Consider the following 23,234-nt stretch of genomic DNA (forward strand, 5'->3'; position numbering starts at 1 on the left):
TTATATTTTTTTTAAAATTTATTTGACAGAGATCACAAGTAGGCAGAGAGGCAGGCAGAGAGTGAGAGGGGGAAGCAGGCTCCCCGCTGAGCAGAGAACCTGATGTGGGACTCGATCCCAAGACCCTGGGATCATGACCTGAGCTGAAGGCAGAGGCCCCAACCCACTGAGCCACCCAGGTGCCACATCATTAGTTTTTGATGTAGTGTTCAACAGTTCATTAGTTGCATTTAACACCCAGTGCTCATCACCAAACATGCCCTCCTTAACACCTATCACCAGTTCCCTTATTCCTTCTGTAACCTTCAGCTTGTTTTCCAAAGTCCAGAGTCTCTCACTATTTTTCTCCTTCTCTGATTTCTTCCCATTCAGTTTTCCCTCCCATCCCCTGTGGTCCTCCGTGCTACTCTTTATGTTCCATATATGAGTGAAACCATATGATAACTGTCTTTCTCTGCCTGACTTATTTCACTTAGCACAATCTCCTCTAGTTCCATCCATATCAATGCAAATGGTGAATATTCATCCTTTCTGATGTCTGAGTAATATTCCATTGTATATACAGAGTAAATACCTAGTAATGAAATTGATGGACTGTAGTGTAGTTATACTGTAAAATTTTTGAGGAGCCTCCATACTATTTTCTAGAGTTGTACCAATTTGCATGTCCGCCAATGTGCATGAGGGTTCCTTTTTCTCCAACACCATTTCTGTCTATTTGAATTTAGCCATTTCAGTTTGAGATGAAGAGATGAAATCTTACTGTATTGGATTTGCATTTCTCTGATGATGAGCAATGTTGAGCATCTTTTCATGTGTCTGTTGGCCATGTATATGACTTCTTTGGAGAAATATCTGCTCATATCTTCTGCCCATTTTAACTGGATTATTTGTTTTGGGGGTGTTGAGTTTTAGAAGTTCTTTTTTAAAAAAATATTATATTTTATTTGAGAGAGAGATAGAGAGTTAGCATTCACCAGTGGGGGGAGGGGCAGAGGGAGAGCTAGAAGCAGACTCCCCACTGAGCACAGAGACCCACTTCAGCCTTGATGGCAGGACCCTGAGATCATGACCTGAGCTGGTCAAATGCTTAACCAAATGAGCCACCTAGGCATCCGTAGAATTCCTTTAAATATTTTGGATAGTAAACCTTTACCAGATATGTCATTTGCAATTATCTTCTCCCATTCAGTGGATTATCTTTTAGTTTTGTTAATTATTTCCTTTGCTGTGCAAAAGATTTTTATTTTGATGTGGTCTCAACAGTTTTATTTATTTATTTTTTCTTTTCATGCCTCAGGAGGCATATCTAGAAAAATGTTGCTATGGCTAATGTTATAGACATTACTGCATGAGCTCCCTTCTAGGATTTTTATGGTTGCAGGTGTCACATTTAGGTCTTTAATCCATTCTTGGTTTAGTTTTGTGTATGGTATAAGAACGTGGTCCAGTTTCATTCTTTTGAATGTAGCTGTCCAGTATTGCCACCATCAGTTGAAGAAAGTTTTTCCTATTGCGTATTCTTGCCTTTTTGTTGAAGATTAATTGACTATATAATCACAGGTTTGTTTCTGGGCTTTCTATTCTATTCCATTGATCTTTGTGTCTAATTTGTGACAGTTCCATACTGTCTGGATTAGTATAGCTTTGTAGTATAGCTCAAAATCTGGATTGTGATACTTCCAGCTCTGTTTTTAAAAATTGTTTTAGCTTTTTAAAGTCCTTTGTGGTTTGATGTGGCTGTGGCATTTGTCATCCCATTTATCACCCAGGGTTCATTCAACTGATCTGGCTGGCTAGGCAGTTGTACCCTTCCTCCCTTAGTGCTCCATGTGCATCCCTCACAAAGCCATATGCATTGTAGAAGAGGATGATTTTCCCTGATAGAGGACCATTTTTCAGTCAAGGGTATACGAGTAGCTGTGTTCCCCTGCTAAAACCTCCAAACAAACTCTCAACTAACCCATTTATGTGGAGGATCTGATTGTTGTTTAACTGGAATTTTCCCAACTCTCTCTTGAGATGGCAGTTTGTTCAGTAAGAAGTATCTCATTTCCTTATTGGAGGGTAAAAGTCTTGTTACTATTTGGTAGAGAAGGCAACTGCAAATCTCACAAAATTTTAACAAATTCCTATAATATTATTATAATACAGCCCCACCATAAACAATCTCTGGCCCCTAGCATAAGGATTTTTTTTTTTTAATTTAACTTCTCTAGGGAATAAGCAGAGAGGAAGGATTAAATGGAGAAGAGATTGTCAGCTACCCAGCGGTTCAGGATTGGGTAGGAGAGTTTAACTGATTCTAAAACTGAGATTCAATAAATGTTCTTGCTTACAGCATCACGTATGCCTCTACTTCTAGAGGTTCTTAGTATCTTTAATTTGCACTAATTTCTGGGTCTTACAGTATGAATCAGCCTTACTTTTGGGCTCCTATCAAGATAGGCCATACAGCAGAGGTTGGCAAACTTTTTCTTAAAGTGGAAGTTAGTGAATATTTTAGGTTCCTGAGTATTATGATCTCTTTCCCAAATATTTAGTTATATTATTGTAGTACCAAACAATGATAGTCAGTGCATAAAGGAATGGGTGTGACTGTGCTCCAGTAAAATTTATTTATAAAAACAGGTAATCATCCTGCAGGCCATAGTTTGAAGATCTCTAAGCTAAAGGCTTCTAAGGTCTGCAAAGTTATTACAGACACCCACCTGCTTCTAGTTTTCAAAATTTTGTTGCTCTCTTTCTCTTTGCCTTTCTTTTATCCTCTACCTTAGTAGCAGTTTAGTGGGATTTTAAGAACGAGTAGAGGAAAACTGAAGTGCCAACATAATCTAATTTTTCAAAGTATGTGTTATTGAAAAAAACTCTCTAGAATTTTTATTAGGAATACACTGTAGATATTTATCAACTAGGAAAGAACCAACATCTTTACTACACTGACTCATCCAATACTATGAAAATGATATATCTTTACATTTATTTTGATCTAGTTCTATCAGTAATGAAAGTTTTCTTTTTAGAGGTAATTTATATGTTTCCTTACATGTATCCTTAGTATGCGATATAAGAAAGCCATGGAAGGAAAAAAAAAAAAAAAAAAAGATAGCCAAGGAAGTACAGTGCTCACATCTCCTTAAGAATGCATTAATGGTGGGGGGGGCGCCTGGGTGGCTCAGTGGGTTAAAGCCTCTGCCTTCGGCTCCGGTCATGAACCCGGGGTTCTGGGATCGAGCCCTGCGTCGGGCTCTCTGCTCCGCAGGGAACCTGCTTTCTCCCCTCTCTCTCTCTCTGCCTGCCTCTCTGCCTTCTTGTGATTTCTCTCTGTCAAATAAATAAAATCTTAAAAAAAAAAAAAAAAAAGAATGCACTATGGGGAGCACAACTGACTGACAGCCCAAGGTTCCACTTTGGTTCCACTAATACATTTTCTCCAAGGCTATCCCAATCAATGCCTGAAAACCTGAAAACATCAGGGTAAATAGGGCTAGCCAATTTCTGCCTCATACAGTATTCCTCTAATATTTACATTTTTTTTCAGGAATTCCCCCACTGGTCTAGCTTAGATTTTTTTTCAGAGTTGTACTGCTGAATTGCTTCCTACCCAGCCCCTCTCTCTTTCCCTTCCCAGGTGTCAGGTTCATGTCTATTCCTATCTATACCAATCCCTTTAAGATATTTCTCCAAATGAATTTCTTGTACTTATCTTATTTTTGTGTCTGCCTCTTGAAGATCAAACAAACAAATGGTAGTTTTATAGTATTATAAATGGTAGCTTTAATTTCATTTTCAAATTTTTATTGTGTTTATATAAGTGCCATTGGTTTTTGTGTTATGACTTCACTAGCTTGCACATTCACAAACATGACATCTGTAGGAAATTAAAATTTTATTTGTTCCTTCCTAATCTTTTAAGTTCCTTTATTGTCACTTTGTTTCATCATTACATGCTCAACGAAAAACATGTCCACCATCACAATGCTAAATGAAAATGTTAACAGTTGACAACCTTTTTTGTTCCTGAGCTCAGCAGGAATAATTCCAATATTTCATTATTAAGTGATAATAAATGTGTTAAAAGATACCTATTATTAGATTAAGGAAGTATTCTTCTAACCTTTAACTCTGTTGAATTCGATCAACGGATTCTTGTGCAAACATTGAGATTTGTATACATCCAGTCCTCATTTTACAAGGTACTATGTAAATGAAACTTCATACATACCAGAGCTATAGCCTCACATTGTACAATTCTATCATATATTATTTTATATTGCTGAGCAATAAATTCCACAAACTTAAAAGGCTGATCTGGGTTCTTTTCTGTATACTTAGGAGAAAAAGAATCTGCTTCTAAGCTCATTCAGGTAGTGGTGGAACCCAATTTCCTACATAGGACCAAAGTCGCCATTTTCTTGCTGGTTATTGGTGAAGGATCACTCCTAGCTAACAAAGTTCACCACTCCCAGGTCCTTTCCATGTGATCTCTGTGTTCAAACCAGCAACAGTATATCAAATCCTTTTTGTGCTTCAACTTTCTCTGATACCCTGTTCTACTACTAGCCAGAGAAAACTCTGTTTCTAAAGTACTCAATTGATTAGGTTAGATCCACTTACGTAATCTATATTAAAGCCAACTGATTAGTAAGTAACCTTAAGGACATATGTAAAATACCTTTTGCCAGATAATATGATGTAATCATGGGAGTAACACCAGGGAGCAAATATGTAAGCCATCTTGGAATATGAGATAAAAAAAGATCAAATCTCAGTTACCTTGGAATCTTGCAAAATAACTTGTTCAAATAAGTTTTTTTTTCAAAATGTGTATAAATTTCAGTTAACATAATACTAGGGAAAGTAAGGAATGCCTGAGGTGTTCCCCCATATTCTTTTATGTGATTAATTTTCTAATGTTAAACTAATTTTGTATTCTAAGAATAAACCTATATTAGCAATAGAGTATTATATTCTATGTACCACTAGATACGATTTTCTAATATTTGTACATGTATATTCATAAGAATGGTCTGTAATTATCTTTCTTGTAATGTCCTTGTCAGGTTTTGGTATTAATACTATATTGGCCTCTCAAAACAATATGAAAAGTATTGTCTCTTACTCTCTGGAGAACTTGCATAAAATGGTATATAATATTCTTTAAATGTACACAGTAGTTCACCAGTAAATTTATCTAGAACTAAAGTCTCTTCGGGGAAAGGACTTCCATCATGTACTCAATTTCTTTCATGTATATAGGACTATTCAGAATTTTTATTTTTTCTTGTGTCAATGTGAAAATTGTATTTCATCAAGAAATTTGTTTACTTCACCCAAATTATTTGGCATAAAGTTGTTCTTTGTATTCTCTTTAATGTCTGTAGGCCTGCAGCAATATCTTTTTCATTTTTTATCATCAAATTAATAGGCAGAGAGAAAGAAAGAGGAAGGAGAAGGGAAGAAAGGAAGGGGAAGGGGAAAGGAAGGGGAGGGAAGGGGAAGGAAGGGAAAAGAAAAATTGCATGGCCCTAATCAATAGATGCAGAAAAAAACACTTAACAAAACTCAACACCTTTTCATGATAAAAATTCACAGAAAGCTAGGAATAAAGAAGAACTCCCTCAACTGATTAACAATATCTACAAAAATCTTTATAGCTAATATCATACTTAAAAGTACAGAACTGTAAGTTTTCCCACTAAGATGAGGTCTAAGGCAAAGATGTCCTCTCACTACTCCTTATCAACATTCTTACTGGAAGTTCTAGCTAATGCAACAAGACAAGAAAAAGAAATAGAAGGTATACAGATTAAGGAAGAAGGAAAAAATTGTCTTTTGTTTCCAAATGATCGTCTACATAGAAAATTTGAAAGAACTGACCAAAAAACCCAAACAAAACAAAAAAGCACTTTCTTGACACTGACAAGCAATTATATAGCAAGGTTGAAAGATACAAGGTTAATGCCAAAACTCATTCCCTTTCTGATATACTAACAATGATAAAGTAAAACAAAATACCATATATTAGCACCTGTGAAAATAAAATATTCAGTTCAAATCTAACAAATATGTACAAGTTCTATTTGAGGAAAACTACATATAATCTTCTGATGAACAAAATCAAAAGAGGAATAAATAAATAAGAGATCAAATGTTTCATAGATAGGAAAATTCATTCTTGAAAGATTTCAGTTCATCCTAACTTATCTATAGATTCAGTGAAAACTCAAAGTCCCAGAAGATTATTTTTTGGATAGCTACAAACTGGTTCTAAAGTTTCTATTTACAGGCAAAAAATCCAGACTCAGTAACACAATACTGAAGAACAAAATTAAAGGACCAACACTACCCAGCTTCAAGATTACTATAAAGCTACAGTAATTAAGATAGGGTGGTATTAGCAAAAGAACAGATAAATAGATCAATGGAACAGAAGAGAGAGTTCAGAAATAGACATACATAATTACAGTCAACTAATCTTTGACAAAGGAGCAAAGGCAATACGATGGAACAAAGATAGCCTTTTTAAGAAATGATGCTGGAACATCCATTTGCAAAAAATAAATAAATGAATCTCATACAAATCTTATTACTTCTTTCAAGAAAATGGATCTATGACCTAAGTGTAAAATACAAAACTGTAATGTAAATGTAAAACTCTACAAGATATGCATTGGAGAAAACCTAGATGATCTTGGATATGGCAATGCCTTTTTAGCTATGACACCAAAGCCACAATCCATGGAAGAATAAACTGATAAACTAGATTTCATTAAAATTAAAAACTTCATCTCTATGGAAGACAAAGACAAGAGTATGAGAAGACAAGCTAGAGACTAGGAGAAACTGCAAAAGACATATCTGATAAAGGACTGTTTTCCAAAATTAACAAAGAATTCTTAAAATTCAACAATAAGAAAACAATGTAGTTTTAAAAAAGGGCCAGATATTTAAAAGACACCTCACCAAAGAAGGTATACAGATCTTGTATACATACAAGAAAATGTTCCATATCATATACAAATCAGTAAAATGTGAATTAAAATAACAAGAAGATACCACTACACATCTATTAGAATAGCCAAAATCTGCAACAGCGATAACACCAAATGATGGTGAGGAAGTGAGGCACAATAAATCTTCATTCATTGCTGGTGGGTATTCAAAATGGTACAGCCACTTTGGAAAACAGTTTGGCAGTTGCTTATAAAACTAAACAAGTTCCTACTATACAATCCTGCAATCATGCTCCTTAGTATTTTTCTAAAGGTGTTACAAACTGAGTTCCACACAAAAGCTTGTACATGGATGTTTATAGCAGCTTCATTCATAGTTGTCAAAATTGGAAGTAACCAAGATGTTCTCCAGAAGAGGAATGGATGAAGAAATAGGTATATCCAGACAATGAAATATTATTCAGCTCTAAAAACAAATGAGTTTATCAAATAATGAAAATACATGGAGAAACCATAAGTGGATGTCACTAAGTCAATTTTAAATGTCTACATAATGTATGATTACAACTATAAATATTCTGGAATAGGTAAAACTAAGAAGACAATAAAAAAATCAGTGTTTGCCAGGGGTTAGAGATGATAAAAGGAATAAACAGAAAGGGTACGGAGGATTTTTGGAGGCAGAGAAAATGTACTATGTAAGTCAATAATGATGAAACATGCCATTTACATGTGTCCAACCCATAGAATACATAACACCAAGAGTGTATTATAATGTAAACTATAGACTTTGGATAATGACTGTGTGTCAATGTAAGTTCATCAACTTTAACAAAAGTATCACACTGGTGGGGAATATTTGTAATGGGAGAGGCTATAAATGGGTAGAGACTGGATTATTTTAGAAATCTTTATACCTATTGTTTAATATTGATGAATAACTTAAACTATTCTAAAATAAAATAAAGTCTTATTTTTAAAAAATGAACAAAAGGGTATCAAGAAAATGATAAAAGACATACAAAACCACATGAACTAGAAGTAGACAAGTTTAGAAATGCAATGATGGGACTCAGAAAAGAACCAGAATTTTAACACTCCTTTTAGAAATAAATACTAAACTGGACAGAGCATAATGAATAGAACAGAAAATGCCCTAATAGAAATAGAAGATGAAAATATATATGCTAAAAATTAAAAAGAAATAAAGTAATTAGAAAAGGAACTAATAATACATTATAATGACATTAAGTACCTATTCAACAATTATTTTAAATATATAACACCAACCTTAAAACAAAAAAAATATCTAAAATGAATTTTAACTTTATTAAATATGCTCACAGTTGGGATGCCTGAGTGGCTCAGTGGGTTAAAACCTCTGCCTTCGGCTCCGGTTGGGATCTCAGGATCCTGGGATTGAGAGGTGCATCAGCTCTCTGCTCAGTGGGGAGCCTGCTTCCCTTCCTCTCTCTGCCTGCCTCTCTGCCTACTTGTGATCTCTATCTATCAAATAAATAAATAATCTTAAAAAAAAACCTTTAAAATTTTTTTAAAATATGCTCACAATTGATAGTAGTTTATGTATAGCAATTATAGCAATTCTGAACTATTGTGTGTCTATTAGAATTAAGCTAATGCGCCTGGGTGGCTCAGTGGGTTAAAGCCTCTGCCTTCGGCTCGGGTCATGATCTCAGTCAGGGTCCTGGGATCAAGTCCCGCGTCGGGCTCTCTGCTCAGCGGGGAGCCTGCTTCCTCCTCTCCCTCTGCCTGCCTCTCTGCCTACTTGTGATCTTTCTCTGTCAAATAACTAAATAAAATCTTAAAAAAAAAAAAGAATTAAGCTAATGAGTAAAATTATTGATAATTTTGGCAACTAAAATTCACATGATCAAAGAAGGAAAGTTTAATGTAAAATGAAGAAAGGCAGTGAAGAACCACTTGTGCTGGATTAGCATTTAAGGTATCAAAATGTGTTCAGCATATAAAAAATAAGCAATTTTCTATCCAGTCTGCCAAAATGGCCAAAGAACAATGACACTCTAATAGCAATAAACACACCCAATTCCCAGATACTGACTGGTCTTCAAACACAATTCCCTACTAAAAAGACCAGGGCTCTTAAGAAAATATTATAGGAAGAAAATTAAGAAGAGCACAGCATTTGGGATATGTTAAACAACAGAACTCAACTTTTGCAAATTTCCACACATGGTTTCATTTCTTTACAACTAACCACAAATATACAATGCTGTCTGCCATTGGATATATATCCTAACCTCTCTACCAAGTTTAAATTCTTAATGCTTCATCTATAAAATAGAAAATCAGGACAAATTTAAAAGCTCTGCTGTATTAAATGATATAAAGTGGATTAAAGTATGTAATATAGTATTTTACATACACTACACATTCGGTAAATTGTTTCCTACTTTTTCCAGTATTTTATCCTTTTTAATCCCACAATGCAGCCAATAATCCTTCCTATTAACTCAACATAGCTGCCGTTACTTAGATTTAGTAGGCTGCCAACCTGATCATAATAATTCACTCTAAAAATAAAAATGTACTTCCCTGAGACTTCTGGGGAAGATGGTGAAGTAAGAGGACCCTAGGTTCACTTCATCCCATGGAAACCAAGAAAACACCCATATTAGTATAAATAACTCAGAAAACAACCTAAAGTTTGGCGGAACAAATTCTCTACAACCAAATGTAGAGAAATGGCCATATAGAAGAGGGTAGGAAGGGAACAGAGGTTCTTGGGAGGCAAATTGACCTGCAGGGCAGTATAAGCAAGGGAGGGATGCCACCATTTCCCTTTTCCACTCCACACTCTAGATACAGGGACACTTGTGAGAACCACTACAGCATGAATACTTTCCACCCAGCTTGCTAATAGTGTGCCCTGACCCTGCACTCTTCTGCAGATCTACCCTGGACGGATTTTTCTGAGGTGGGTGTAGGTCCCCTCCCAAACCAGACTAGCTGAGACTTTGCTAACACTGCATATTTCATCCCCACACTCTCCTGTAAACCCTTTATATCAACATATCCTTGGCAAGAGTGCTAAAAGCAGTGCCACAGTTGGAACCGTGCAAGCAAACCTGACAGGAGTCAGTACCACCTTGAAGTGATTCCTGCCTCAGGGAAAGGTGCAGAAAACCACGCATACCTTTTCGATTACAGCCTCAGCACCAGGCTGGGGGCAGACATCTGATCTGACTGCAGGCTCCACTCACAATGAAAGCTTCTCAGGGGACAACACAGTGAAAGTGCCCTGCAATTCAGTGCTCCCATAGCTCTGGAAATTCCCTGGTCTCATTCAACTCAAGCCCAAGATGGGTCATTCTGGACAAATTACAGCAAAAGAGCTAAATGAAATGTAGATAAGCAATATTTTTTTTTAAGATTTTATTTATTTATTTGACAGAGAGAGATCACAAGTAGACAGGCAGGCAGAGAGAGAGAGGGAAGCAAGCTTCCTGCTGAGCAGAGAGCCCAATGTGGGACTCGATCCCAAGACCCTGAGATCATGACCTGAGCCAAAGGCAGTGGCTTAACCCACTGAGCCACCCAGGCGCCCCGATAAGCAATATTCTTAATAGAGCATTTAAAGTAATGGCCATAAAAGATACTCACCAGACCTGAGAAAAAAGTGGAGGACCTCAGTGAGATCTTCAACAAAGAGACAGAAAACAGAAAAAAAGAACCGCCTGAAATGACGAGCTCAGTAACTAAAATTAGAAATACATTACATTGAATAAATACTAGAATAGATGAAGCAGAAGAAAGGATAAGCAAGTTAAAGGACAGAGAAATGGAAAGCCAACAAGCTGAATAGGAGAGAGGGAAAAATAAGAAAAAATGAAAACAGGCTAAGGAAATTCAGTGATACCATCAAGTATAGTAACATTCACATTATAGGGATCCCAGAAGTAGAAGATAAAGAAAAGGGGGTAGAAAATTTATTTGGAGAAATAATAGCTGAAAACTTCCCAAATCTGGAGAAGGAAATAGAAATCCACATCTAGGAGGCACAGAGAACTCCCAACAAAATCAACTCAAAGAGACTCAATAATAGCAATTAAGAGAATTTTAAAAGCAGCAAGAGAAAAGAAAATGGTTTTGTACAAGGGTAATCCCAAAAGGTTAATAGCTGACTTTTTCAGCAGAAGTTTTACAGGCAGAATAGAGTGGTCTAAAAGGGAAAAAAAATAATAATAATAAAAAAAAATTTAAAAATAAAATAAAATCTGCAACAAGGAATACTCTATCCAGCAAGGCTATCATTCAAAATAGAAAGAGAGATAATGAGTATCTCAGGCAAACAAAACTTTGAGTGGAAAGGAAAGGTATAAGCAGAAGCAAGAAAAGTAGGAAAAACAAAAGCAGTAAAATGAACCCTATCTATAAAAATCAGTCAAGGGATTCACAAAATAAAAGGATATAAAGTAAGATAACATATACATTAAAAGTTAGAGGGGGGAGAAGAAGAAATTTAGCCTTTTTAGAATGGGTTCAAAGTTAAGTAACCATTAACTTAATATAGACTACTACACACATAAGATATTAATACAAACCTAATGGTAACTACAAGTCAAAAACTGGTAATAGATATGCAAAAAATAAAGGGAAAGAAATAGAGTTATATCACTAAAGAAAGCCAACAAACTGTGAGATAAGAGACCAAGAGAAAAAAGAAACAGGGAAGAACTAAAAAAACAACACAGTAACCAGGAACAAAATGGCAATAAGTACATACCTATTAAAAATTATTTTGAATGTAAATAGACTAAATACTCCAATCAAATGACACAGGACAAGAGAATGGATAAAAAAGAAAGACCCATCTATATGCTCTTATCCAAATGACCTATAGACACAGGCAGATTAAAAATTGAGGAATGGAAAAGCATTTGTCATGCAAATGGATGTGAAAATCTGGGGTGTCAATATTTATATAGGACAAAGTAGAATTTAAAACAAAGATGGTAAGAAAAGACAAAGAAGGATACTACATAATCATAAAGGAAATAATCCAACAAGATGATATAACAATTGTAAATATTTATGCATCCAACATGTGAGCACCTAAATACATAAAGCAGCTAATAACAAACATAAAGGAAATAATCATTAATACAATAATACTGGGTGACTTTAACACTCCACTTACATTAATGGGTAAAAAAATCAACAAGGAAACAGTGGCTTTGAATGACACATTGGACTGGGTGAATATAACAGACACATTCAGAATATTCTATGCTAAAATAGGAGAATACAGTCTTTTCAAGTGCACTTGGAACATTCTTCAGAATAGATCACATGTAATGCTACAAAACAAGTCTCAACAAATTCAAAAAGATTGCAGCCATATCACACATCTTTTCTGACCACAACACTATGAAACTAGAAATCAACCAAAAGAAAAAGTCTGGAAAGAACACAAATAGATAGAGGTTAAATAAAATGCTACTGAACATCGAATGGGTCAACCAAGTAATCAAAGAGGAAATAAAAAATTACAAGGAAACAACTAAAAGTGAAAACAAATAGATCCCAAACCTTTGGGATGCAGCAAGAGCTGTTCAAAGAGAGTTTATAGCATTACAGACCTACTTCAAAAAGGAAAAAAAAAAAAACTCAAATATATATTAATTTTACATTTAAAGGATGTAGAGAAAAAAACAAACAAAACCCAAGACAAGTAGAAGGAAGGAAATAATGAAAATTAGAACAGAAATAAATGAAATAGAAACTTTAAAAGAACACACACAAAAGAACAGACCAATGAAACCAAGAAGTGATTCTTTGAAAAGCTCAACAAAATTGTTAAACCTTTAGCCAGATTCATGTGAGAGAAGGAGTTGGGGGGAGATTCAAATAAACAAAATCAGAAATGAAAGAGGAGATATAATGACCAACAACAGAGAAATACAAGGGATTGTAAGAGAACATTATGAAAAATGATATGACAACAAATTGAACAATCTTTAAGAAATGGATAAATTCCTAGAATCTCATAACTTCCCAAACTGAATCAAGAAGGAATAAAAAATTTGAACAGATGATTGCCAGCAATGAAATTGAATCAGTAATAATAAAAAAAAAAAATCCTACAACAAACAAAAGTCTTTGGGGCCTCTGGGTGGCTCAGTAGGTTAAGCTTCTGCCTTCAGCTCAGGTCACCATCTCAGGGTCCTGGGATCAAGTCTGCATCAGGCTCTCTGCTCAGCAATGAGGCTGCTTACCCCCCTCTCTGCCTGCCTCTCTGCCTACTTGTTGTCTCTGTCAAATAAACAAATAAAAATCTTAAAAAAAAAAAAAAAGGTCTAAGACCAGATGGCTTCACAGATGAATTCTACCACACATGTAAAGAGGAGTTAATATCTATTCCTTACAAACTATTCCAAAAAAATAGAAGAGGAAGGAAAACTTCCAAATTCATTCTATGAGACCAGCATTACCTTGATACCAAAATCAGATAAAACCACCACAAGGGGCACCTGGGTGGGTCAGTGGGTTAAGTCACTGCCTTGGCTCAGGTCGTGATCCCAGGGTCGTGGGATCAAGTCCTGCATCGTGCTTTCTGCTCAGCAGGGATACTGCTTCTCCCCCTCCCCCTCTCTGCCTGCCTCTCTGCCTACTTGCCATCTCTGTCAAATAAATAAAATCTTAAAACACACACACACACACACACACACACAAAAGAGAACTACTGATTGATATCTCTGATAGATATGAACACAGAAGTCCTCAAGAAATATTAGGAGCTGAATCCAACAGTACATTAAAAAAAAAAATAAACTATTCAGACCATCAAGTGGGATTTATTCCTGGGATGCATGAGTGGTTCAATATTTGCAAATCAGTCAATGTAATAAATTACAAGAAGAGAAAAGATAAAAACCATATTTCAACAGAGGCAAATGACAAAGTACAATTTGACAAAGTACAATGACAAAGAAATCTGACAAAGTACAAAATCCATTCATGATTAAAAAAACAAAGTAGGTTTAGGGAGAATATGTCTCAACATAATTAATGCCATTAAACACACACACACACACACACACACACACACAGCTAACATCATACTGAATGATGAGAAACTGAAAGATATCCTCAAGATCAGGAACAAGGCAAGGATGCCACTTTCACCACTTTTATTCAACATAGGACTTGAAGTCCTAGCCACAGCAATCAAACAAGAAAAATACATAAAGCCATCCAAAGTGGTAAGAAAGAAATAAAACTTTCACTATTCACAGATGACATGATATTATATATAGAAAACCCTGAAGACCACCAAAAACTAGATTAAACACTACTAGAACTGGTGAATAAATTCAGTAAGGTCACAGGATACAAAATTGATACACAGAAATCCACTGTATTCTATATACTAATAAACCAATATAAAAATGAGTAATTAAGATAACAGTCCCACTTACAAGTGCACCAAAAATAATAATATGTCCAGTAATAAACTTAAGGAGGTAAAAGACCAATACTCTGAAAACTATAAAATATTGATGAAAGAAACTGATAATGATACAAGCAAATGGAAAGATAATTCATGTCCATGGATTGGGGAAACAAATATTGTTAAAATATCCATACCATCCAAAGCAGTTTATAGATTTAATGCAATCCTTATCAAAATACCAAAAGCATTTTTCATAGAACTAAAACAAATAACCCTAAAATTTGTATGGAACCACAAAAGACCTCAAATAGCCAGAGCAATCTTAAAAAAGAATAATAATACTGGAAGAATCACAGTCTCAGATTTCAAGAAACACTACAAAGTTGTACTAATCAAAATAGTATAGTACTGACACAGAAATAGACACAGTTATCAGTGGAATAGAATAGAGATCTCAGAAATAAACCCACAATTATATGGTCAATTAATTTTCACCAAAGCAATAAAGGATATACAAAGGGAAAAAGTCTTTTCAACAAATGGTGCTGGGAAACTGGACAGTTAAATGTAAAAGAATGAAACTAGACCATTTTCTTATACCAGAAACAAAAACAAACTGAAATACTGAATACCTAAATGTGAGACCTGCAACCATAAAAGTCTTAGAAGAGAACATAGGCACCAGTATCTCTAACATTGGCCATAGCTACATTTTTCTCAATATGCCTCCTAAGGCAAGGGAAACAAAAGCAAAAATAAACTCGGGACTAAATCTTCTACACAGCAAAGGAAACCATCAACAAAACTAAAAGACAATCTGCTGAATGGGAGGAGATATTTGCAAGTGACATATCCAGTAAAGGTTCATATCTAAAATATATAAAGAACTTACAAAACCCAACACCCCCCCAAAAAAAATAATCCAATTAAAATTGGGCAGAAGATACGAAGAGACATTTCTCCAAAGAAGATACACAGATGGCCAACAGACACATGAAAAGATGCTCAACATCACTTATCACCAGGGAAATGCAAATCAAAATGACAATGAAATATCACCTCAAACCTGTCAGAATGGCTAAAATAAAAAACACAAGAAACAAGTGTTGGTGAAGATGTGGAAAAAAAAGAACCCTCGTGCACTATTGGTGGGAGTGCAAACTTGTACAGCCACTGTGGAAAACAGCATGAAGATTCCTCAAAAAATTGAAATTACCATGAGATCCAGTAATCGCACTACTGGGTATTTACCCAAAGAGTACAAAAGCACTAATCTGAAAACATGTATGCACCCCTATGTTTACTATAGCAGTATTCACAAGAGCCGCATCATGAAAACAACCCAAGTATCTATTGATCAATGAATGGATAAAGTAAAAGTGATGTGTATATAAACACCACACACACACAATTACTCAGTCATAAAAAAGAATGAAATCTTGCCATCTACAACAACACGGATGGATCTAAAGGGCATAGTGCTAAGTGAAATAAGTCAGGCAGAGAAAGACAAATATCATATGATTTCACTGGTGTGTAGAATCTAAGAAACAAAACAAAGAAAAAAAGAGAGAAATCAAGAAACAAACTCTAACTATAGGGAACAAACTGATGGTTACCAGAGGGGAGTTGAAGAGATGGGTGAAATAACTAGAGGGGGTTAAGAGTACACTTATGATAAGCACTGAGTAGTTTGTAGAATGGTTGAGGCATTATGTTGTGTACCTGAAACTGACTTAACACTGTTATGTTAATTATACTAGAATTAAAGTTTTTTAAAAAATTAAAAATTGCACTTCCCTTGCACAGTTTCATCTATATCAGAGGTACCATTACTTTAAAAGATAATAGCATCAATCATAACAATTTTCTAAATTTAGGCAATATATGATATTTCAAGTCTGTACATAAAGTTTCAAGCAGTTTAAATGAACAGTTTTTAAGCATGGTGCAAAGTATTTGGGTGTGGAAATGGCTGGAAATTAACATATGACAGGACTAATTATTTGTACTTTTAGGCGCTCTCAGAGGAGCTTTATGTATTGCCCAGTTCCTTTCTGTTTTCCCTTTCCATAGATGAATCCAGATATACTTTTCTGATTCTAACTTCCATAATCTATCTATGTATTTATCAACTGAGCAAACTATGTTTTGAGCACCTAACATATGTCAAGCACTCTGTTACATACTAGAGATAGAGAATGTACAGTACATCTAGAAATAGAGATAATTATACAGACAACTGTAATATAGCATGGTAAGTGCTCATGATAATGACAGTATGTTATGAACATTGTCAGAGCAAATATCCCAGCCATTTGCCCAAAGCAAATTGGTAGCAATTGGAAGATTATAAATTGTTGAATAAAATTAGATTTATATTTTTGAAAGATTGCTATGTGTATGCTGTTGCAAATGTTATTAGAAGGAAACAGGAATCAAAAAAGAAAAAAAAAAGAGTGTATTTCCCATGGAATCAAATAATTCAGAGAGCACAAGTTATAACAACAATAATGACAATATTTAAAATATAGCAATTAATAAGAATGTGTTATGCTTTATATTCATGATTTTAAATTCCCACAAGCAAAGAGTGAAATAAGTCCTGCTTTTAGCCCCTGCTCTATCCCATTCAGCATATGAGGAAAGTTGGGCTCAGAGCAGTTAAGTAATGGGCCTAATAGAACAGCATTTTAAAGAGAAAAATAATTCAAATCAGTCTGCCTTGAACCACTGTGTCATTTATTATTACTGATGTCTCTTTCCACAAAGCTCATTCAAATTCTGTTCACTCTTGCTAAATGTTCAGAAATTATTTCCATGCATAAGGATTTTATCTCATGTTACATGAATATTAGAGGAAATCTTGAATCTAAAAGAGAAAAACTCAATATCGGGGGCATAAACTAAAGACAAGTCCCTTTAATTAGATGTTTATTTTATGTAAAATGCATACTAAATTGAAATGGAACATATGAGACAGAAATAATATTTTAAGTGTATATATACCTGTCAGTAACTGTGTGAAACTTTCCCACATCTTTTATTCCAAATCATTTTATGTGCCCTAATTTGTGAGCCCACTCTCTCTTGCACTTTGACCTTAGTTTGAAAAGTATATGGGACCTCTTCCTCAGAAGTTTTAGGTACTGTATTTTGGTCAGATTTGCTACTTGTCCCTCATACTTATTTCTCTTTATCAGGGCTATTGCAATCTTTGATTTAGCACATGCAGGATAATTCAGAACATTTTCTCAGCCTAACCACATAATGTTGAATATCATTTCAGTGAAACTTCTTAAATCTTGCTTTCTCAGGTAATGCCCATTGCCCAACTTTAGATCTACTTAATCCTACCTATGTTTCAGGGCTAATTATCATTTCTGTCTTCTGAACTCTGCCATTTTGCAGTGAAGAATACACTATATGAGAATATTCATTTATTTTTTTCATATGTTTGATGTTCGGCACAACTAATACAAATAAGTTTATGGCAGAGTAGCCTACCTTATCTCCCCAATTACAATGCTGAGAGATTCTTGAAAGAAAAGTTTTCCTCTATTTGCAAATGCCAGCCATTGGAAAGGAATACAGGAAACAAAGAGAGAGGAAAAGACAACTAACCAAAAAATAAGTAGATTGATGTGGCAGCAGATATTTCTGCAAAATTATCTTCACACACCCCCAAAATATGTAATCTTCACATATTTCATGATTTGTATTTCTATTGTATCCCTTTGTATATATACAACTTATATTCCTAATACATCCCATTATATGAGAGAAATTCAAATTTTTCACTGATATTTTTAAACTTAATAAAAGAAAACTATCTGCATCAATGATTAATAAGAGCTTTATTGACTGGCTGTTCATATGGCAAATTTAAAATAAAAAATAAAAGTATCAATTTATATTACACTAAATACTATAATATTGCCACAGAGTATGTGGTATTTTCCTTAAAACTATTTCAAACACTCTATAAAATACCATTTTGATAGAGAATACAAAAATACAAAAAAGAGAATATTATTAGAAAATTGCCTTTTCATCAGATTTTATATTGTTTTAATATTCAAATAGTAAAGAAAACATACCTCGTGTTTTTCCGAACTAAGAAACCACGTATCCATCTTTGAACAATCAAAACTGGAGAATTATGAGCCAGAATTTCATTAATTTTTGAGATAATATGCTTGATATTATTAATTTCATCATCATAGGTTGATCCCTGTATAGTGAAAATATATTTAATATTTATATTTCATGAAAGTATTTACAAGGGACATTTTAAAATTGCTAGTCTAATAATAAAAGCTATTAAAATGTTCACAAGTATCTTATAGGCATAATAGTTATATAATAAATACATTTTCTTTTTTTTAGATTTTTATTTATTTATTTGATAGACAGAGATCACAAGTAGGCAGAAAGGCAGGTAGAGAGAGAGAGAAAGAGGAGGAAGCAGGCTCCTTGTTGAGCAGAGAGCCCGATGTGGAGCTTGATCCCAGGACCCTGGGATCATGACCTGACTTGAAGGCAAAGGCTTTAACCCACTGAGCCACCCAGGCGCCCGAATAAATACATTTTTATAACTATTTTATTAGATCATAATACCAAGAATTAGTAGCACAAAATGATTTCAATTTTCTACATAAAATGCAAGACCCATGATGATAAATTTCTTCATTCTAGACTCTTTTCCCAATCTGATAACATAAATATAAAATTTTGACCACAGTCATGTTGATCTTTAAAAGGTGGTGGCATGAGTAGGTATTCAATGAAACTCTAAAAGTATTCTGTGGTTTCCCATAGGAAACTGACATATGTTAGATTCACAGAATAATTTACAGTAGTTCAAAATTTGTTGCAGCTTAACTAGAATGTTGGACACTTTATCAGGTTACAGCTCATTCCCATGAGGAGAAATATTCTGTAGTACCTTTAAAGGAATTATCTCTAAGATCTATGCCTGCAAAATTTTAGATTTGGGATCATATAGACTCCCTATAACCTACTGATCCTACTAACCTACTGGTTAGAAATAACGCTACTTTACTTACATTTTGAATGTAAGGGTTATACATGAAAAACCTAAAATTTTTATTGTTTGTAAGTCACCCACCCTGAAAATTACCAACCCACCACTTCATGTCCTCTTTTCTGCCTATACACTCAATCAGCTATGTACATCCAGCAAAAGAAATCACAAAGGCTTGCAAATTAGTACTACTTTGGGTTTATATTTACAAAAATGCATTACTAATTAACAAAAGCTTTACATGGCCCTGGCTTGCTTCCATTCCAGTAAGAGCTACTGCAATTGTTCAGTTCTGTTCTCTACACTCTTTTTAAGTATTTTCCCTAGAACTCCCTAAACATCTATTCACAGATGAAACAGGGCCATAAATTGAACTCCATCAATCAAATCTCTTCCATTAGCTACATTTAACTGTATTTCCATTTAACTATATTCCTATCTATTCTGAATAGAAATGCCTTCTATTCAACCTTAAAACAAGAAATATTTCCCTTCCTGTCCAAGATAGGCATTCCATTGCTGTTAAGTCCCATCTCTCTCTGTTTCACTATTACCTTTTACTGGCACTATCCTTTTACCTATTAATATGATGTAGCCTTTCCCATCTTTAAAATGCGCCCATATAAATGATTGCACTTATCCCAACCCTCCATCCTTTGTATTTAACTTTCATTAAGAGCCCAGATTCTTGATATAGAATTCTGTATTTGCTGTTCCTACTTCCCCTTTTCTGTATCTCCACCCACTGGATTTTACCCCTACCAATGTATCTGATACTTTTACAGTGGATATTCCTCCCTTAACTACTTCCCTTGGCTTCTGTAAACCACTCCTCCTAACTTTCCTCTAACTCCGGTTTACTTCTGGTCCTTTTTTTCCTAAGGTTTTATTTATTTACTTGACAGAGAGAGACACAGCGAGAGGGAACACAAGCAGAGAGAGAGGGAGAAGCAGGCTTCCTGCCAAGCAGGAGCCGGATGCGGGTCTTGATCCCAGGACCCTCGGATCATGACCTGAGCTGAAGGCAGATGCTTAAGGGATGAGCCACCCAGGCGCCCCACTTCTAGTCTTTTTAAATACCTATCATACCTGTCTAGTGTCACATTTAAAGGATTTTCTCTATTTGTCTCTTCTCAATTCAAACACACTCTCCAGATGATTGTACCTAATTCATAGCTTCAATACTTTCCTATGAGCTGAGGATTCCCAGCTTTCTAGCTTTAGGCCTGAACTGTCTATTAAGCTAAGGAATAGTATGATCAAACTGATACCCAGTTAAATTCAGCTTTCCCAAAAGTGAATCTTGCTTCTTAAACTGCTTTTTCAGATGCTCCTAGTAAATGGTACTAGTGCGCACAGTCACTTAACTCAGAAACCCTGGGACCATCCTAAGCTTTCTCTTTCTCTCTTTTTTTTTATGCTTCCTTATACCCAAATATTGGTAGATCCGGTCTATTCAATATCCTAGTATCTCTCTGACTTCTCCCTTTTCTTCTAATCTCTGCCATTGTTTTTTACTGCATGTCTTTATCACTTCCTTAACTTGTTAAAAATGTCCTTATATCTGACATAATCCCTATTTCCCAACTCCCTTTGAATCATAATATACACTATTGCTAGAGTGAACTTCCCAAAATGCAAATCTGATCATATGGCATCCCTGCTTAATATATTTTACAGGTACATCACTGAGAGATCAATTACACATTTCTTGATTTAGAACACAAAATTCTTGATCTAGCCCCTTTTTAACCTCAATTTCATCTCCCTTCGCCCCACACAAGCCACTTTCCACAATGGCAATATCCAGCAACTTATACCCCTGAAAACTATCTGATACTTACACCTCAATGCTTTTTACAGATGCCATTGAGTTTCTTGTCTGCCGTTCTCAATTATTTATCTCACTATCTTAGGCTTTTGGAGATTCAATTCTTTCTTCCAAGAAGCCTTTCTTGACATTGATCTGAGTTCAATACCCTTCTATAATATTATCCTTGCAGCACTCATTTGTCATACTGACAATTTTGAGTTTTACCTGAGCCCTCTGATCCTAGGAAATGGGAAAGGTTAAGAAATCTCCTTACCCCTTCGTTTCAGAAAATGGAAGCATGCTTCCTCCATATTACTTAGATAGTACCCATCAATGCCCCTCTAGTTTACCTATGATAAGGACCTGACACAGATTCTCTAAATTCCCATTTGCCTTTTAATGATTAAACTCTTTTGTCCCCACTGATCAATCAGAACAAAATGCTTGTTAACCAAACTTTGATTAAGATATCCTCCCCCCGGGGGCGCCTGGGTGGCTCAGTGGTTTAAGCCTCTGCCTTCCGCTCAGGTCATGATCTCAGGGTCCTTGGATCGAGCCCCACATCGGGCTCTCTGCTTAGCGGGGAGCCTGCTTCCCCCTCTCTCTCTGCTGCCTCTCTGCCTACTTGTGATCTCTATCAAATAAATAAATAAAAATCTTAAAAAAAAAAAAAAAGATATCCTCCCCCACCCCCTCCCCAGGCCCCTGAACTTTGGCCCACTTTCAGTCAGAGCCACCATATAACCCTCCTTTAAAGGCCCCTCCTAAGATACGCAACTCTCAAGATAAAATATTCCCTGGTTTATGGTCAGATCATGCCACTCCCCTTCAACCTACTAACAGACACCAGTTCTCTCCAGTCTTATTTACTCTGCCAAGAAAAAACTTTTGACTAACCTTAATAATGTTTGAAGATTGCTGATCAGTTAGACCATTCCCACTATTGCAACAGCCCCTTTCCCTCCCTTGCAATAATCTTTTTGAATAAAGTTTCTCCTAAGTCTTCATTTGTCTTTTATTTGACAAGTTTATACTATGACACAATTATTGCTCTATATTTCCCACTTGCAATATAAACTCATTAATTTTAACAAATCATTCTTTATCCTGTATCTCTAGGACTAAGTTAACTACTGGTCTGTAATGGGTATTCAATTACTAGTTGACTATTAAATCACTAAGTAATGGTAACTTATACATTGTGATATTTGGTCTCTAAGTTTGATTTGGTATTATCAACCTATTTTTGTAATTCAACTCTTACTTGGCTACAGTAATATTCCTAATTTTTCTTCCTTTTAAATGTTTATTTTTCAGTCTGTTTTGTTGGTGCCTTTTCTTTTTCAAACTATTTAACTATTTAAATGTTGGTATAATTTAGGCTTTCTTTCTTTTTCATCTATGCTAATTCTCCTCAAATGATCACCTTCTTTGCTACATCTTACTATCTCATATATGCTGATTATCCACATAGTTATATCTTTTATTAGGAATTACCTCTTTACAATTCTATAAAATAAAATTCCAATTCTTTTTCTCTACTTACATGTCAAAAACTGAAATGATTGAAGTGCCTGAAGTCAGTTAAGCACCTGACTCTTGGTTTCAGGTCAGGTCATGTTCTCAGGGTTGTGAGATCAAGCCCTGCAATTCAGCTCCATGCTTAATGCAGAGTCAGCTTAGCTCTCTCTCCCTCTGCCCCTCCCCTTCATGCTCTCTCTAAAATAAACAAATAAATCTCATAAAAAGGAGAGGGGCATCTGGGTGATTTGGTCCATTGAGCCTCTAACCGTTGGTTTTGGCTCAGGTCCTGATCTGTGTTGAAATCCAGCCCTGCATTGGGCTCTGCATTCAGCATGGAGTCTGCTTGAGATTCTCTCTTTCTCTCTCCCTCTAAATCTTCCCCTTGCTCGTGCTCTCAAAATAAATAAAGAAAATCTTAAAAAGCAAACAAACAATTATCTCACACTGCATTACAGATGT

The 23,234-nt window shown here is 35.2% G+C and overlaps 1 protein-coding gene across 1 annotated transcript in view; it reads right to left on the reverse strand.

The window, feature by feature from the left end:
* Positions 1–23,234, reverse strand: part of LRRIQ3 (leucine rich repeats and IQ motif containing 3) — a 178,367-nt gene that overhangs the window by 121,304 nt on the left and 33,829 nt on the right. Inside the window, exon 3 of the mRNA XM_044236435.1 lies at positions 18,492–18,625. Coding sequence (XP_044092370.1) covers positions 18,492–18,625 — 134 coding nt within the window. The remainder of the gene's footprint in view (positions 1–18,491; positions 18,626–23,234) is intronic.

The sequence above is a fragment of the Neovison vison genome, chromosome 2 (genome assembly GCF_020171115.1).
Source record: "Neovison vison isolate M4711 chromosome 2, ASM_NN_V1, whole genome shotgun sequence".
NCBI lineage: Eukaryota > Metazoa > Chordata > Mammalia > Carnivora > Mustelidae > Neogale > Neogale vison.